The following is a 17058-nucleotide window of genomic DNA, read 5'->3' as shown; positions in this document are numbered from 1 at the left end:
TGGTGTGTTTCTAAAGGGGAAGACCCCTCGACTTGTCTCATTTCTGTGATTCTGTCTTTCATTCAGCACCTCTTCGCCATAGGGCAGGCAGAGTTAACTATTAGTGGCTACCTGGCAGCTATTTCTGTAGGTCATGACAAGTGTGACACGGTGTCCCCTGGGGCTCACCCCTTGGCATCGCCGTTTTTGAAGGAGGTGAGGAGAAGCCGACCATCTTGGCAGTGTCTTCTCCCCACCTGGGACCTTCAAGTGGTGCTCAGTGGTGTCTGCCTCCTTTTGAGTCTTTGTTGGGCCTTGGTCTGTGGCTTTTCTCTTTAAAAACAGCCTTCCTCCTGGCTATTGTTTCGGCCAAGCGGGTGAATGAGCAGAGTGTCTGTGGATGGGGCTTTTCTCAGGTTTGGAGAAGGAGATAGGTTGGTCCCCAGTGCCATAAGTTACCCAGTGAGGGCTCTTAGGTGCTATGTGGACCACACTACATCACATTGGACCTCAGATATGCTTTTTGTCTCTTACGTGGGAAACACACTCTGCCGTGCTGTATCAAAGCACTGGCCCACTGGATAGTGGACCTGATCTCCTTGGCGTATAGGCTGTCAGGATTGGGTCCGCCATTGGGACTGGTGGCCCCGGTTAGGGGCCATAATAGCAATAGCAAATAATTACGCAAAGATAATTTCTTATAATGTTTAACTACAGGAACAAAGTAAAGATGAATATGGTTTAAAACTTTCCTATAGAAATTCATATATAATTAGGGCTGCCCAGTTAATTATTATACAAATTATTGAAATCGCAATATTGATCCATGTTTTACTTCGGGACAAATATGTTTCAGACTTCTTCCTAAACAAGGTATTAAATGACTGAAGGCCTTAGGCTTGGAACATTGCATTGCATTAGATAAAGTATTTAGAAAGGAGCTCTAATCCAGTGTGCAGATAATCCATTTTGAACCACTTTCCATAGCACAAAATGACCATAATATATCCGCGGGGGTTGATAGGGTTATTGATCAATACCAATGACTCAACGATTAGGCTACTTGGTCAGGCGCTGAGATTTCTTGCTTTCAAAACCCACTTTTCAGCCTGTACACTGTTTCCCTACTTGTATGTTTCAAATGGGCTTTTACACCATCTCTTGTCTTATTCCTCCAACCCAGAGGCAACACAAGTCTCACACAAGTTGATTGTATTTCACAATGGTATCAATCACATTATTTCTTGTACATCTAGCCTGACACGTCTTCTTCCCTGGAGTGATGGGTGTGCTGTGCAGCGTGTGTCAACATGTCCAAGTCACTTGAATAAAGTCACATTTACCAGATGAGTCGGGCTTGCTGTATCTGTGAGAATATTATATGAAGGCCATCCTCTGCTCATGATTAATCTGTCTTGTTAGTCCAAATGGTGCTTTCCTGCTGCTTCTATTCTCTGTATCTATTTTCTGTTGGTAAAATTATTACACTTGTCTATCATTTTGTCTATCAAGTTAAATTTTTGTGAATGCTACAGCATTTAAAGCCCAAGTACTGTATTTCAGAAAAGTTGTGGAATGAATACATTACATTTACAGTGTTGAAGTGTTTAATTTTTAAATCTCAACATCCAGCGGTATAGACATTTGGCCTTTCTATTGTTAAAGTACAGACTGTAAGCATTAATGTGAGTATTTCCAGGCATATTGGATGCACAGTTAAAGAACTACCCGTGGCCTTTTACCCAGAGTCCAAAAATAAGCATAAGCACTCCAGCATAGTTTTCTGTTTTAGCTAATTCTCCAGAGGGCCTTTAGCTTTCATCCTTATCCAAATCAGAGGTCGAGTGAGTGACTCCATTCTCCCATGATATCTGATGTCAGAAGAGGACAGGTCACCCACACTCTTTATGTGATGTGTTTGATTAGCCACCACAGCAGGGTAGGAATTTCACGGCGGCCACGACAGCCATGGCCGTCGTTGCCCCTCGCTCTGGCCGTGATCCCCTGTTACTGTCAGAGTCAGAGGAATAGAATGGTATAAGGCTCATTGGTGTCAGTACTTCGATACAGATGGCGACGAAGAGCCAGAGCTCCCACCATAGAGCTCCAGTCTGTCTGGAGTGAAATGGCTGGTGAAAATCCACGGAAGATTGCTATGAGTCAGACACAACTCACGGTAGAACTTACGGTAGAAACGTGAGTAACTAAACTCTGCCGTTTTTGGCGAAAATAACATAAGCCTTGGTGAAATATTTTGGCAAGAACATAGATTTTTGTCAGTGTGACTTAAAATGTGAAGTTTGACTGCTACGTTTCCCCGGAAATGGTGGACGTTGTATCGTTCCAATCGTGGTGCGTTTAGGGTCATTGGAAAGCTCGGAATTTCTAGTTTCCATCGATACCAAGCAAGCATGTTATTGTAGACTGACGAGAAAATTATCCCGGATCTTTTGATCACAACTTGCTCTTATATTTACGAAGTTTATATTTGTACGACTTTATTGTTAAAATACTTCGTAATAAGACATAGTTTGGACAACATACAACATACAATACGGATTCTGAAAGCTGAAGACCCCATGTTTTCAAAACAGTATAGCATTCATATCTTCTATAAATAGACCATCTTCCATCGAGATTTTTCATAACTACACCATGGGGGTGGACCCGGTAATGTTACCGGGTCCGTCGGGCTTAACAGGATATTTGTAGGCTCTAAATCCTCTTATTTCACTCAATGGCCTTTGTGCCCTGGCATGTGGCCTTTGTGCCCTAAAAAATGTGTGACACCGAAGGCCAAATGGCCTTGCCCCTAAAATGACGAAATTCCAAGCCTGCACCACAGTATAAAAGTTCAACAACTGCCTCAGTGTAGCTTAGTAGAAGGGGGAGGTAGCAGTATACCATTTCATCTTGTATTGCTGTATCACTGCTCACTTGGGCCTTTTTGAGGCTTTGTGAACTGATCAGTTACTTCTAGAACTAAAATTCATTTTTAAACAATGAGGACCTGATTTTCATGATAGGTGACTGATGTTGAGTTGGACCCCAGGTTGGCCTAACTGACAAAGGCAGCCCACTCCTACTGCTTATGTAATGTATGCATGCATATTAAATTTGTTATACACTTAATAGTGAATAGCATGTGAGCATTATAGGGAGAAAAGGCCTATTCCTAAATCGTCAGGTCAGATGGGTCATTACAGAAACACTGATTGTTAAATGTGCTGTGACAGACTTATGAAGATAGAACTCAGGCTGAGTGACGTTCTGGGTGAACGGCAGCTGATCTTTTCTCTAATACCAATGTAGAAATCAGTTGTACTGGACTACGTAACTTCAGTTGAAAATAACTCTGAAGATCTATTACATATGCAACAATGGAGAACACAACACAGATTGTACTAGTTGTGCTGGCTGCTTATGGTAATATTGATCAATTAAGGCATCTGTATTTTTCCATAGTAGTCATCTTTTACATCGCAATAGTTGTGGCCAACTCAGTTCTCATTTTGGTCATCTGTGTAGAGAAACCACTGCATGAGCCCATGTACCTTTTCCTGTGTAGTTTATTTGCTAATGAATTATATGGCAGTACTGCTATGTTACCCTTTATAATGACACAAATGCTTTCAGATAAACATGATGTGCCAGCCAGCCATTGCTTCCTGCAAATATTTACTCTCTACACATATGCCTCTGTTGAATACTGCAATTTAGCAGCCATGGCTTATGACAGATATGTTTCTATATGTTATCCTTTACACTACAGTGTCATTATGACCACAAGAAGAGTGAATATGATCATTCTGCTCGTGTGGACATATTCATTTATTAAGTTTACAATAACCGTGCCTGTCACTGTCAGTTTGAAATTTTGTGAGAATATTATTGACAAGGTGTATTGTGACATCTGGCTGTTAAATAAACTAGCCTGTTCTGTGTCGACATTTAACAGCATATCTATTTATGTTGTTGGTTTTTTGACTGTTGGTGTTCCTTTAATCCCCATTTCGTTCTCTTACATCAAGATTTTGTCAGTTTGTTTAAAAACCTCCAAAGAAACCAAACAAAAAGCCATCAGCACCTGCACTCCACACATTGCTTCTCTTGTAAACTTTACATTTGCCTGTTTCTTTGACATTCTCCAAAGTAGATTTGACATAACATGGATACCAGCAGCACTTCGTATCATTTTATCTATGTATCTTATGATTTGCCAACCACTTTTAAGTCCAATTATGTATGGTCTTCATATCTCAAAAATAAGAAATGTGTGCCATAAGTTTTTAGTGTATATAATGTCTCAATTTAATTTCCAAACAACTAGAACCTGCAATGTTTGTTTGTTTTTTTGTTTCATTAAGATAATCTTTTCTGTTTGATATTAGGAGTGATTTGATTTTCTTATTGGGCACAGACCTTTTTTAATAAATTGTTGAATAAATTAGCTGATTTTACAAAGAGCAATACATTGCTTGAACTTCTTGTTTATCTGAAAACAAACAAAAATAAAAAATAAAAGTAATGACCAAAGCAGGATATTTTTTTCATTTGAGAACAGTATTAGTATAACTTTGTGCCGGGCTGGAGTCAAGAATTGGGAATGGAGTCAAAAATTTCACTGAATTTTGTTAAGATCCTTCATTAAAGACACAATGTATTTTATTAGATACAGTGTAGAACTTATTTTACATGGTTCAGTTCTTGGCCATGTCTACATATGGGTTGTATTCTGTTGGGCAGTTTGATTCAATATTTGTAAATGAACAAATTTTATACCAAAGCCAGAGTCCAGAGAAACAAAACTCTAATATGTCATGTTATCAAGAGAGGACTGACTGTGTGCAAGGCTCTACAGAGAAAGCACTTTGCTTAGATATGCTTGTGATTTGAGGGACAAAAAAGCCAGGAGCACAAGGGTAAGTGAAAGATAATATACCCAATATAAACAAGTCCAGTCAGATAAACAATCTAGTCAAAATTGATACACAGTCTATGTCAAAAGTGGCCATAACTTAATAACGGTTTGTCCAATCATCACGAAACCTAGAAATGTTGAATACAAGTTTAATCTGGGCGCCCTCCCCCAGAAGAATGTAGTCTGTTTAAAGCCAATTGTCTGCATTTTTACAATGGATTTCCATGATTTATGCCCAACTGAACTATAGAATAATTCATACTGGCTAACTAGAATAGCACTAAGAGACATGCTACACCCGCACTGCTTACATGTAATGTAATTTAAGGGCCATGAATGAAGGTCATGTTTTACAAAGTGGAAAAAGGATGATTAAGTCTGACCTGTAAATTGTGATTATAGTGCAAGTCTGTGAAAGGTTTTGTAGTGTAAGTCTGTTGGTCATAACCTATCCTGCTATCCTGCTAAGTGCGTTGCAGTGGAAATCGACCTCAGCCCAAAAATGACCTTTAATTCAGCAGATTAGTAAAAAGCCACAACGGTTATTAATGTTATCCAAAAGCTCATGCAATAGCTTATATATAAACCTTCAAAATGAATATGTTTTTCCCATGATGCAGCCGAGGGCATCATGAGCCAAATTCAGGTCAGTCAGTGAGTCAGTCAGTCAGTGAGTCAGTCAGTCAGTGAGTCAGTCAGTCAGTCAGTCAGTCAGTCAGTCAGTCAATGAGTCAGTCAGTCAGTCAGTCAGTCAGTCAGTGAGTCAGTCAGTCAGGCAGGCAGGCAATGCTTATGGTATGTTTCCACAGGATCCGTCATTTCCACGCTTCCCATTCATTTTCTATGTAAGCAGCCCTGCAATGCATTCTGGTAGCGCCGTGGTGCGTTTCGAGAGACGGGGTGTCACGTTGGCCACTCCACATTTGCATAAAGTTGAGGTCTAGGCTACTTTATGCAAATCAGGGGCGTCCAGCTGCCTCTGGAAACTCCCAAAACTCGCGTACAAACTTTTAAACTAACCGTTGTCGATCTAAAATGAAGACATATTCAGCAACTGCATGGCTTATTTCTCGCCTCAAATGTTTTCAGAAACACGTTTCGGTGAACTATTTTCGTAATATAAGAGAAAGTTTGCAAATGAGCCGCCATGTTTTTCCAGTTTGAAATCCAGGGGCAGACGGCCCAGCGAGTGAAAGCAATCAGGTGCAGCAAGGAACCAATATCGAAGCACGCCTATCAAGCATCCAATACTGGGAAGCAGCGCGACCCCTTGTGTGAAATGATGCCCCTGTGAAAACGTACCATTAGTGAGATGATGCGCTTGCATTAATAAAACAGTTCCTTAGAGATCAAAATGTTTGTAACTTTGTATATACTGTAGGTTCCTAGGAACCTATATAGATTTTGGTTCCTAGATTTTGGTGAAACTTTCAGTGCCCTTTGTATGTGCACTCCCATGCTTTCCATCAGCCTGTGATATGATCTCCTATGCACAGTGGGTTCTTCCAATTCCACCTAATTGTTTTAATTTTGCCTGCTCTTACTAAGGGGAGATTTGAATGCAATTAATGTCCGGGGTGTATTAGATGCTTGGGTTCTAATCTTGCTACATGGGTTATTTCATGTCTCCCTGCAGCTTGGATATGGCTAGGTTATTTTGCACCGTGAGCCCCTGCTTTCAATATACTATCTGCCTTCATAAGCAGATCTCTTTTATAAGTTAGATTTGCATAGCGTTTGAGTTGGTATAACGAGGCAAGAATATTAAGGACCTTTTGATTATAACTTAGATTTTGGTTAAACCTTATGTTTCCATCAGTATATGAAAGGGATTTGGTCTGTTTCATGCATCTGTTTTAGGCTGTGGAAAACCTACTCCATTCCAGTCGACTTACTAGCGGAAGCCGTGAACGACAATACAAGAAGAAAAATGTGCTGCTAATTTAAGCTAAGTTTATCTTGTCCAAATGACTTAATTACTCACCCAAACAACTTAGTAACTCATCCAAACAAATTGGCCACAAACATTTCTTTTCACCTTTTCGTATAAGCTGTAACACCACAAAGTGTGGAAATAGTCAAGAGGGTTGAATGCTCCCTGAAGGCTCTGTTAATGTAAATCAAACTTTCAAGATCAAGCATCCTCTACTTGCCATGTGTTTGTTTACCGTCAGACCAGTATAAAAGTTCAGCAGCTGCTTCAGTCCGGCTCAGTGGGGGGGGGGATACGTCTGGTCGAAGGACTTCTTGACTCTCAACTCTCAAATAGGCTAAGGTCAAGTTTATACTAATACTAATCACGCAATAGAAAATAGAATTTTACAACAGTGCCTTTGCTTTTTTTAATTCCTATCCACAATACTCATGGGTATTTGTACACTGTATAGTATGTGTAGAATTGGGTGAGAGCAGGCTAAATCCAATAAGACAGGAAATTCCTATTCTATGTCACTTTGAATTTGTATGTCTTACGAACCAGCATGCTCTGATTTTAGTAAGATTGGTGAAAATGCTATTATATCAATCAGGCTATATTTATATTAACTTGCTTTGAATGTTGAAATCTAGTAGCTGCCATTTTTGTAAAGAGTAATGCTCATAGTTTTATGTAGAAAAAAATGGAGAACTCCACACAGATTGTGTCATTTGTGCTCACTGCCTATGGTAACATTGGACACATGAGGTACCTGTTTTTCACCATATTAATCTCATCATACTTGTCAATTATTTGTGCCAACATCTTGCTTATTGGGGTCATTTGTGGTGAGAGAACTCTGCATGAACCCATGTATCTGTTTCTCTGTGGTTTGTTTGTTAATGAATTATATGGCAGCACAGTTATTTTTCCTTGCCTTATAACACATATGTTTTCAGAGACTCATGAGGTGTCTTTCATCTTTTGTTTACTTCAGTTATTTTGTCTATATATGTATGGATCTGTTGAATACTGTAGTTTAGCAGCCATGGCATATGACAGATATGTCTCTATCTGCTATCCGCTACACTACAGTATCATTATGACCACAGGAAAAGTGTATGCAATACTTCTACTAGTGTGGGTATATTCTTTCATGAAATCTACTGTTACTATGTTTATTGTTGTTCATTTTAAATTTTGTGGGAACCTAATTGACAAAGTCTTTTGTGATCCTAACAAAATGGCCTGTTCAATTTCAGCAGTTAACAGTACATTCACTCTAGTTGGTGGCTTTGTGACTTTTACCGTCCCTTTGATCCCCATTTTATTCTCTTACATCAAGATATTAGCTGTTTGTTTAAGAACCTCCAAAGAGTCCAGACAGAAAGCCCTCAGGACTTGTACTCCACACATTGTTTGTCTGACAAACTTTGTCATTGCCTGTTTCTTTGAGGTACTCCAAACTAAGTTTGAGATGACTCAGGTTCCAAGTCCAGTGCGTGTTATTTTGTCAGTGTATCTTTTAATCTGTCAGCCCTTTTTAAGTCCAATTATATATGGACTCAAAATAACAAAAATTAAAAATGTATGCAAAAAGTTGTGCTTCAAAAAGTGAAAGAGGGGCAAACTTTTCCAAACAGAGTGTCCAAAATATTAGGGCCACCTTATTAATATTGAGTTGCACCACCTTTTCTCATAATCCATGTCTCACTTGCCGCAAGATTTCTTTAATCTTTCTCCTCCCCTAAATTTGCATTTATTTTTCATGACTGAAGTGGATTTAACACATGAAATCTCCATAAAAAAGAGGGGTGATCATAATATTTTGTTCAGTTATTTTTCATTGTTTGCTGGTTGCTTATGGTAACAGGACAAATGAGATACCTGTGTTTAACAATAATAAAATCATAGTACTTAAACAACTGGTTTGGTTTGTTTTTTCACTAAAGATTTCTGACTGGGTGGTGTTTGGACCTTCGAGCCAATCACAGTGCTTAAAAATGGAAAACTCCACCCGACTGGCAAGCTGGGCGACATTACACAATCGCACAATCAAGTGCAGACAAGAAGAAACTAGACAGTCTGTGAGTGATAAAACAATGGACCTCATGCAAAAAGAATTTGTATTCTTATCTTAAATTTCTCTTACTTTTTTTGTGAGGTGGACTCGTACGAGTGTGCCACGTCAGATTCACCAAACGCTTGTATCTTCAGAATGACCTGCGTAAACATGATGAATGGCACCTGTTCTAAAAGAACGCGCGTTCACGAGAATTGTGAATTAGCATAATTGACGGCCCAATAACCTATATAAGGTTATTTATCGGGAAGCTTCATTCATAAAAATTATATGGAAGACTAAGAAGAATTCTACCAGCCCTGAGATTGAAGTCCTGCTATCAGAAATAAGTCAACGAAAGCATATCATATTTAATAGCGTCAATAGTGGAATCAAAGGCCCTGCTAAAGACAAGGAATGGGAAAAATTACTTGTCTGTTGTGTGTTCCCTTACAAAAAAAACAACTAGTATTCCTATAGCCTACATTTTAGACAAATACTAAATAAATATCACAACAATAATTCCCTATAGGAATATTATAGTGATACTAAGATAAGATAAGATAGCACTTTATTAATCCCCTTGGAGAAATTCAGGAAGAAGACAAAAATACCATAAGGTCACTATAAACTCACTATTGAGTACCACAGACACTATAAGTCCGTATCGGAGTATTATAGGAATATTATATTACTATTACTATTAATTATATTACAGTGATTTTTCGTTAGGACAAAATGGCTTGACATGAAATTAGATACAAAAAGCAAGGCGATCCATGACCGCAACAGGAGGGGGCCAAGAAGAAGTCTCCGTTACACAGACCGATGAAAGAATAGGCCTATACCTGCCATAATTGGCGATATGGCTGTCAGGTGTTCAGTGGAGGATGTCGCCCTGGACAGCGACTTGCATGAAGTACCTCAACCTGCTGCAGCATGTGATGATAATAGGCCTGTGCATAGATGCAAGACCAAAAACCATTTCTCTTTTTAAAATTTAGATTCACTTACACTTAACCACATAAAGTAAAATAGACATATAGCCTAGAAATCCGATTCATCTCCCTCTATAATGTATTTTCCCCAATACAATCAAAACTTGCCTTTTTGCCTGAGTGTCAAATGACCTGGTAATTATTAGTGTTTTTTGTTTTCTCTTTGTACTGAGCACATTTATACTAACCCGCAGGGATATTTTTGAGTTTTATGCAGCTCTGGTAAAATAAATTACACACTACCTTCTTTTGAAAAAGCCAACAGTGCTCCCTTGCTATTTTTTCCTGTGACTATAACCAGGATAATCTCAACATGATTATACATTATGAAGTGTAATTTATATATAGAAAGTAATGAAAGAGATACAATCCATTAGTGAACTACAAAGTTTTTTTGGCTTTTTTTACATTGGAGAACGGCAGGTTAATTGTACATGACTCATGCGACAGGGCTGGACCACTCGTAAATGTTGTTTGTTCCTAAGAGAAAATTCTAAATACGAAAAAATGTATTAAATCGGTCGTACGAGTGACTTAAGAACGAATCTGTTTATACGAGTGGTTCTTGCATGAGGCCCAATGTGTTCAAGTGAATTTAACTTTTAGACAGACATGTTATTGTCATTTTCACATGATACATCTTTGTAACTGAAATGACTAACATTAGGGATGGGACGATATATCGTAGTACGATAATTTGCTATGTAAAAACATCACAATGTCCTTCTCCTTCTCCACCCATTACAGTTTGAACAGCAAACACTTTGCAATGCAAAACCGCGAGGCCATGTGGCAGACATGGCGGACAAACAAGGATATTTTAATTGAGGATGCTCCATCTGCGTTTAAGTCAACAGTATGGCAATACTTTGGGTGAGACGAGTGGCAGCGTTCTTTCACAGGAGGTCTACAGCGACCGCTGTGTTGGCTTCTAAATAGACCCTGCTACAGTTGCCAGAGCACAAACTCATTATGGACGTTCCAACCAGGTGGAACAGTGTATTTTCCGTCTTTAATGCAAAATAAACTATCCGATGTTGCACTGCAGGGCGCTAGAACATTAACATTATCTCACTACTCACGCAGCAGGAGGACCCTTACGTTAAATATTTTTATGTAAATGTTACAATGCTAATGCATGAGAGTTTCAGTTAAATACACACAGACACACACACACGCACAGGCACGCACACACGTTTCAGTTCAATAAAGCAATATTTTTCTTCAAAGCAAAATACTTGTTTGTTTTTTTGATGGGCCATAGTACGTTTAATTAAAAGGGGGAAAAAAAAGAATACCGTGAAATACCGTATACCGTGGTATTTTAGTAGATACCGTACCGTACTGTGAAATTTCATACCGTTACATCCGCGGACGGCTGGAGGTTAAGGGGCTTGGGCCTGAAGAGATGGGTTTTCAGCCTGTGACAGAAAATGGGGAGTACAGTTTTGACAGAGGTGGGAAGATCATTCCACCACTGGGGGGGCCAAGAGGGAGAAGAGTGGGGACCGGGCAGAGAGATGGCCAGGTTGTTGCAGAGAAGGGAGGGACAGTCGACCAGTAGTGGCAAAGCCCAAAGCCCCCGTGGGCCGGAGTGGAGGGTTGAATCATGGTCTGGAGGAATGGGGGTGCTTGGTCACCTTGTAGGCTAACACCTATTGAACAGTGAACCCAGTGCAGTGTGGATAGGAGGGAGGTTACATGGGAGTTTTAGGGAGGTTGAAGACAAGCACATGGACAACCAGAGAATCTCAGTGATTTCAGGGAATTTCATTATCCTGCGCAAATGTATTTAAAAATAGGGCTATAGCCACACACACACACACACACACACACACTCTCTCTCTCTCTCTCTCTCTCTCTCTCACACATACAAATACACATACACAATGGAGAATGTGATGTTCTCCCTTGATCTGATCCCAAGCCTTGTGTTACAAGACGTCATCCTGATTCTCAGGATGTTGTTTGATTACCAACAGACTAGCATAAATGTTGGCTCAGTGCAGGGGGGGGGGGGGGGGGGGGGTGCAGCAATGGTTCTCCTTTAGGCTGATGCGCATGGTCAAGTTTGACACAAGACTTGCACATATAGTCCAGTTTAATTGTAAAGGACTCAAATAGAAGTTTGTTGAGTATACAGCATGTGAGAATGGAAGTTAGGCTTGTATAAATTCCAAATACTGGGGCTTTAATGAGCTTTACACAAGCATTCTGGTTGTGACATTTCCTATGCTACTGTCGTAGCAAAGAACAGCAGCACATTTCCGATTTAAACAGATTGATCTGGATGACCTATTGGAATCATTCTAGATTGGGTGCGGGCACGGATTGAAAATAACTGCTTGTTTTTCAGCAATACCAATGTCAAGGCCTGTCTCTGTTTGCTGAGATAGCTTCCCTCCTTACTAGCTGTGTAATTAATTTGTCAAAATAGCACTGTGTATTTCTTTGCAGGAAGAATGGATAACTCAACTAACTCAACACAGATTGTTTCATTTATTCTTGCTGCTTATGGTAATCTCGGACACCTAAAATACTTGTATTTCACCATCATATTTTTGTCATACATCACAATAGTTGTGGCAAACACAGGCCTTATTGTGGTGATATATGTAGAGAGAACTCTGCATGAACCGATGTACGTGTTTCTCTGTAGTTTGTTTGTTAATGAATTATACGGCAGCACAGCTATATTTACTTGCCTATTGTCACAAATGTTGTCAGATACTCATGAAGTGCCATTTATTTACTGCTTCCTGCAATTATTTTGTCTTTATACTTATGTTATAGCTGAATACTCTAATTTAGCAGTCATGGCATACGACAGATATGTCTCTATCTGTTATCCTCTACAGTACCATGTTATAATGACTTCAGGAAGAGTATGTGTTTTGCTTCTGCTAGTGTGGGTGTACTCAGTTCTTCTTTTTACAGTCCCGTACTCCTTAACTGTCCGCTTACGATTTTGTAGGAATTTGATTAACAAAGTGTATTGCGACATCCATGTGATACATACCCTATCCTGTTCAGTTTCAACAGCTAATAATGTTTATATTTTAGTTGTTGCTGTGGCGAGTGTCATTGTCCCATTGATTCCCCTTTCATTCTCTTACATCAAGGTTGTCACTGTTTGTTTAAAAACCTCCAAAGAGACCAAGCAGAAAGCTGTCAGCACCTGCATGCCACACATTGTTGCAGTGACAAACTTTGCCATGGGCTGTTTCTTTGAGATGTGTCAGAGTGTATTTGACATAAATCATCTGTCAGGTACTGTGCGTGTGATCTTATCAGCGTATCTTGTGGTTTGTCAGCCTCTTTTAAGCCCCATTGTGTATGGCCTGAATTTATCAAAAATTAGAGATGTGGGCAAAGGTTTTCTGCAGAATAAAAAATAAGAAAAATAATGCCATCTGTGTGAAAATGAAATGGACAGATTATTGATAATAACTATGCTATCTTCTTTTATATCTATATTCTTAGATACTGTAAGAAATCACGTTGATCTTAAGTCTTCTCATTCAAAACTCTACACTTATTTTCATTATTATTATTATTTACAGGGATTACTGTTGCCCCTTCAGATTTATGGTTTCTTTAAATTCTCAAATTCCCAGTGTTTTTGATAGAGGGGCTGACATTAGTCAAGGTTACAACTGGGCCTAAACATGAGTGTCAATGTGTATCATTCATCAAGTTGTCAGTCATCTGCATGCATGTGGTGTGATTCTACTGGGATGTAGTTTACCATCTAGTAAGACTGCAAATGCATCTCAGGAACTCCAACTCCTTTCTAAAAACCTGACCAATGTATGATTCCAGTCATATTTTTTACCACTTTTTATTTGCTGCTTGTTACATGTTTACTGTTTCACTTGCTGTAGTAACAATGTCAGTATGTCACTATGAATAAATGTATTTTGGATAGCTTCTCTCAACTTTTCTATTGTCTCTGTAGTGAAGTTGTTCCCCTTGTTGACATGCAGTTCTAAAATGGCAGAACGACAATCTTGATTGGTCAGCCATCACAGTTGTCAAAATGTGCAAATAATCCACACACACTTGAGCCCTAGCCTCTGCTAGGGTTGTACAATAGCTAGAGACAAGTCAGCTCCATTTGCCAAAATAATCAGTTGTTTTTTGGCTTTGTTTCCTAGCCAACTAGCCAGCAAGCTAATTTAGCAAAGCAACCGATGTCAATGTTAACATGCGAATACTAGCCACTAGGGGTGTGCCATATCGTATCGTTCACGATAATACCGGTATAATTTTTAATATGATAAAAAAAATTCATATCGTGATAATGGCAATATTCTGACTTGTTGACGTAGTGATGTCACACCGTTACGCTGCGTAATGGTATGACGTACGTTACGTGCGTAATTTACAGGACAGGAATTATACCGTGGATGCCCCGGAGTGTGGCCGTAATGCCCCTTCTACAAGTAACTATCCACACGGCCAGTTTGGCATGCCCTGTTTTGAACTGGCCGTTGTTGTTGTGCCCTTAAAAGAAAGTTGCTGATTTCCTCATTTAAAACTACATGCGACGCAGCAAATAAACAAACTCACGTTTCCCAGTGTCTCCGTCATCACGCTGGACATCAACAGTAGCGCGAGATTTCTCCCACTCCCGCAAATATGTTAAACGTTAACGTAAACATTAACAGCTAATTATAAATTAAACTGAGAGGGAGAGAGAAGCCATCGCTAACTGCTAAGCTATCGCTAACTGCTAAGCTATCGCTAACTGCTAAGCTAAGTAACTAGCAGATCTGAAAAGCGTGTAAACAACTGTGGGATTAGTGAGAAAGTCGCTAAAAGAAGGAGAGAGCTATGAGTGCTTGAGCAGAACTAGTGTAAGTTTAAATGTACAGCGGGTAATTAGCCGCTGTAATGAAGAATATAGCAAAACTAACCGGGTTGAGAGCAGCAAAAACGCTATCAGTAGCAGTAGCCTGCATATGAGGCGTTTAGGGAACATTGGTAAATTGTAGCGTCTACCGATAGTCTGCATGTGAGGCGTTTAGGGGACATCTGTAATTTGTAGCTACAGAAAATAACCTGGGTTACACTTACGTTATCGTGTGTTACTGGACATGTAACTAACTTTGCAGTCTGAGCCATCTTACATATGTGCTGTATCACACTGCAGCACTTAATTTTTCTATTAGGATATTTATTTTGTTGAGGAAAAAGGACTGAAAAAAGGATTTTAATAACCATTGGTTTTGGCCTTGGTGCCCTACATTTTGGCCGTGATGCCCCAATAAATTTGTATTTATCAAAGGCCAAAGTGGCCTTGCCCTAAAAATGACTTAATTCCAGGCCTGAACTTACGCACAGCAACAACAAGCATGGCTGAAAGCGGCTCCACGGTGGAGGAGTTAATTCCAAAAAAGGGAGCGACTTCAGTAGTGCAGAAGTGGTTTGGTTACAAAAGAGCAGATGTACAACAAACCACGGTAATATGTAAGCAGTGCAAGAAGACTGTAACAACAAAAGGGGGCAATACATCAAACTTATTTCACCACCTCAAGCAGAAGCACCCGGTTCAGTACGAGGAAAGCCAAAAATCCCACGAGGAGAGCTCAACAGCTACTGTGAGTTCAAAACCAAGCAGACAAAATAACTGAGAGCATTTTTGTTTAGTTTTTACTGAATATTTGAAGGCAAACTGTTACGTTTATGCTGACATATAAAACTATAACACTTATTTTGTTGCAATTGTATGTTCTTGAAATTAATAATAAAATATTTTTCAGTATTTTGTCATATCGTCAAGAATATCGTTATCGCAGAAATAACCTGAAATATCGTGATATTACTTTAGGGCCATATCGCCCACCCCTACTAGCCACTACTAATGCAAGCTTCTACTGGATATATTAGCTGGTGTAAAAATCAGATATGTTAACAAGGCAGTTATGGTTAGCTGACCAGATACTGTGATTTGCTAGCTATCCGATGCAGGCTATCGCCGGCAGTCACAGCAACAGATAGCTGCAATCTGACTGCAGACATGACAGGAAGGAGGCCCAGCTTCACAGTAGAAATAAATAATTATAATTACAGTGTGTGAAGTGAGAGCGAAGAAGTGTTTTTTTACATCTATGTCATGTTGAATTTTCATTTGTGAATGCAGTTCATTTGTTTTGTATAGTTAGCATGTGATTCCTTGAAAAAACAAGTATTGAAAATTAATTTTGTCCTTGTTTTATACTTTAAACTTTTCTCTGACGGTCCTCTCTTTTCCTATTACAGGTCTGAGAATGTAAGAGATTTTCTTGTGCGTGCAGACACCTTCATCCCCTCTACATGTACCCAGAGACGTTTGGTTTCTTCCCATGCCGCAAATGTACGGCATGTGAGAAAGAAAACAAATACTTTCACCAGCCATACTACTTCTAAAACATATAGCATAAAACAATGTGTTACGTGTACGTCTGCTGGTGTCATTTACCTTATCTCATGCCCATGTGGGCTACAATAGGTAAGACTATTCGACCTGTGAAAACGCGAATTACAGAAACACAAAAGTGCCATAGGCAGGAATGATGTCAAATCTCCTATAGCCAAACATTTTCATGATGGCGGTCATTCTGTCTCAAACCTCTCCTTCTGTGTCATACAGCAGATAAGTAAGACACGCAGGGGTGGTAATATAGAACAGAGGTTACTTAGGTCAGAATGCAAATGGATTTTCTACATGAAAACTTTACATCCGGATGGTCTTAATGAAGAATTATCTCTTGCCTGTTTTTTGTAAAATAATTTTTCAGTAACCTTTTTGTGACTTTCATGTCCCCTCTTGCAGGGCTCTGTCTGGGTATGCTGCAATGTGTTTCTGGAATCTCATGTCAAATTATACCTATATTCATGCGATTGTATAGATTTCCTATGGCCTCAGCTGCCTTGGTGATGGACTGATTGCTGGCACTCCTTGTTTGCCACTGACTTCTCTGATTGGCTCACACTGATTCTGGAGAGGAGTCTATAAATAGGTCATGGTATAGTGAGTCTTTGTATGGTGCTGAGGATGGTCTGATGACCGAAACGTTCACCTTTTGTTTGTTCACTGCAGTTTTGCCACTTTTTTGTTGGGCACTATGTAAATAAATATTTTCCCTTTTTTTGAATGTAAGGAGCCTCTTCTGTATTTTTTGTCAGTGTGCGGGTTACT

The 17058-nt window shown here is 39.4% G+C and overlaps 3 protein-coding genes across 3 annotated transcripts; all 3 read left to right on the top strand.

Moving 5' to 3' along the window:
- Positions 1-3359: 3359 nt before the first annotated feature.
- On the top strand, positions 3360-6377 carry LOC139931956 (olfactory receptor 1496-like). The gene is made up of 2 exons (XM_071925603.2): positions 3360-4273; positions 6371-6377. Exons 1-2 carry the CDS (start codon positions 3360-3362, stop codon positions 6375-6377), a joined length of 921 nt encoding a protein of 306 aa, XP_071781704.2.
- A 1141-nt stretch (positions 6378-7518) lies between these two features.
- Positions 7519-8433, top strand: LOC139931967 (olfactory receptor 6B1-like). The gene has a single exon (XM_071925614.2). It carries the CDS (start codon positions 7519-7521, stop codon positions 8431-8433), a length of 915 nt encoding a protein of 304 aa, XP_071781715.2.
- A 3904-nt stretch (positions 8434-12337) lies between these two features.
- On the top strand, positions 12338-13273 carry LOC139931957 (olfactory receptor 8U3-like). Its single transcript, XM_071925604.2, has one exon. The coding sequence runs from the start codon at positions 12338-12340 to the stop codon at positions 13271-13273; it is 936 nt and encodes a 311-aa protein (XP_071781705.1).
- The last annotated feature ends 3785 nt before the right edge of the window (positions 13274-17058 follow it).

This window comes from Centroberyx gerrardi, chromosome 10 (assembly GCF_048128805.1).
Source record: "Centroberyx gerrardi isolate f3 chromosome 10, fCenGer3.hap1.cur.20231027, whole genome shotgun sequence".
Lineage (NCBI taxonomy): Eukaryota > Metazoa > Chordata > Actinopteri > Beryciformes > Berycidae > Centroberyx > Centroberyx gerrardi.
This window is presented reverse-complemented; position numbering and strand designations above follow the sequence as displayed.

Excerpts from the sequence above, each read along its gene's own strand:
- LOC139931956 (XM_071925603.2), top strand. The coding sequence starts at position 3,360 with ATGGAGAACACAACACAGATTGTACTAGTTGTGCTGGCTGCTTATGGT.
- LOC139931967 (XM_071925614.2), top strand. The coding sequence starts at position 7,519 with ATGGAGAACTCCACACAGATTGTGTCATTTGTGCTCACTGCCTATGGT.
- LOC139931957 (XM_071925604.2), top strand. The coding sequence starts at position 12,338 with ATGGATAACTCAACTAACTCAACACAGATTGTTTCATTTATTCTTGCT.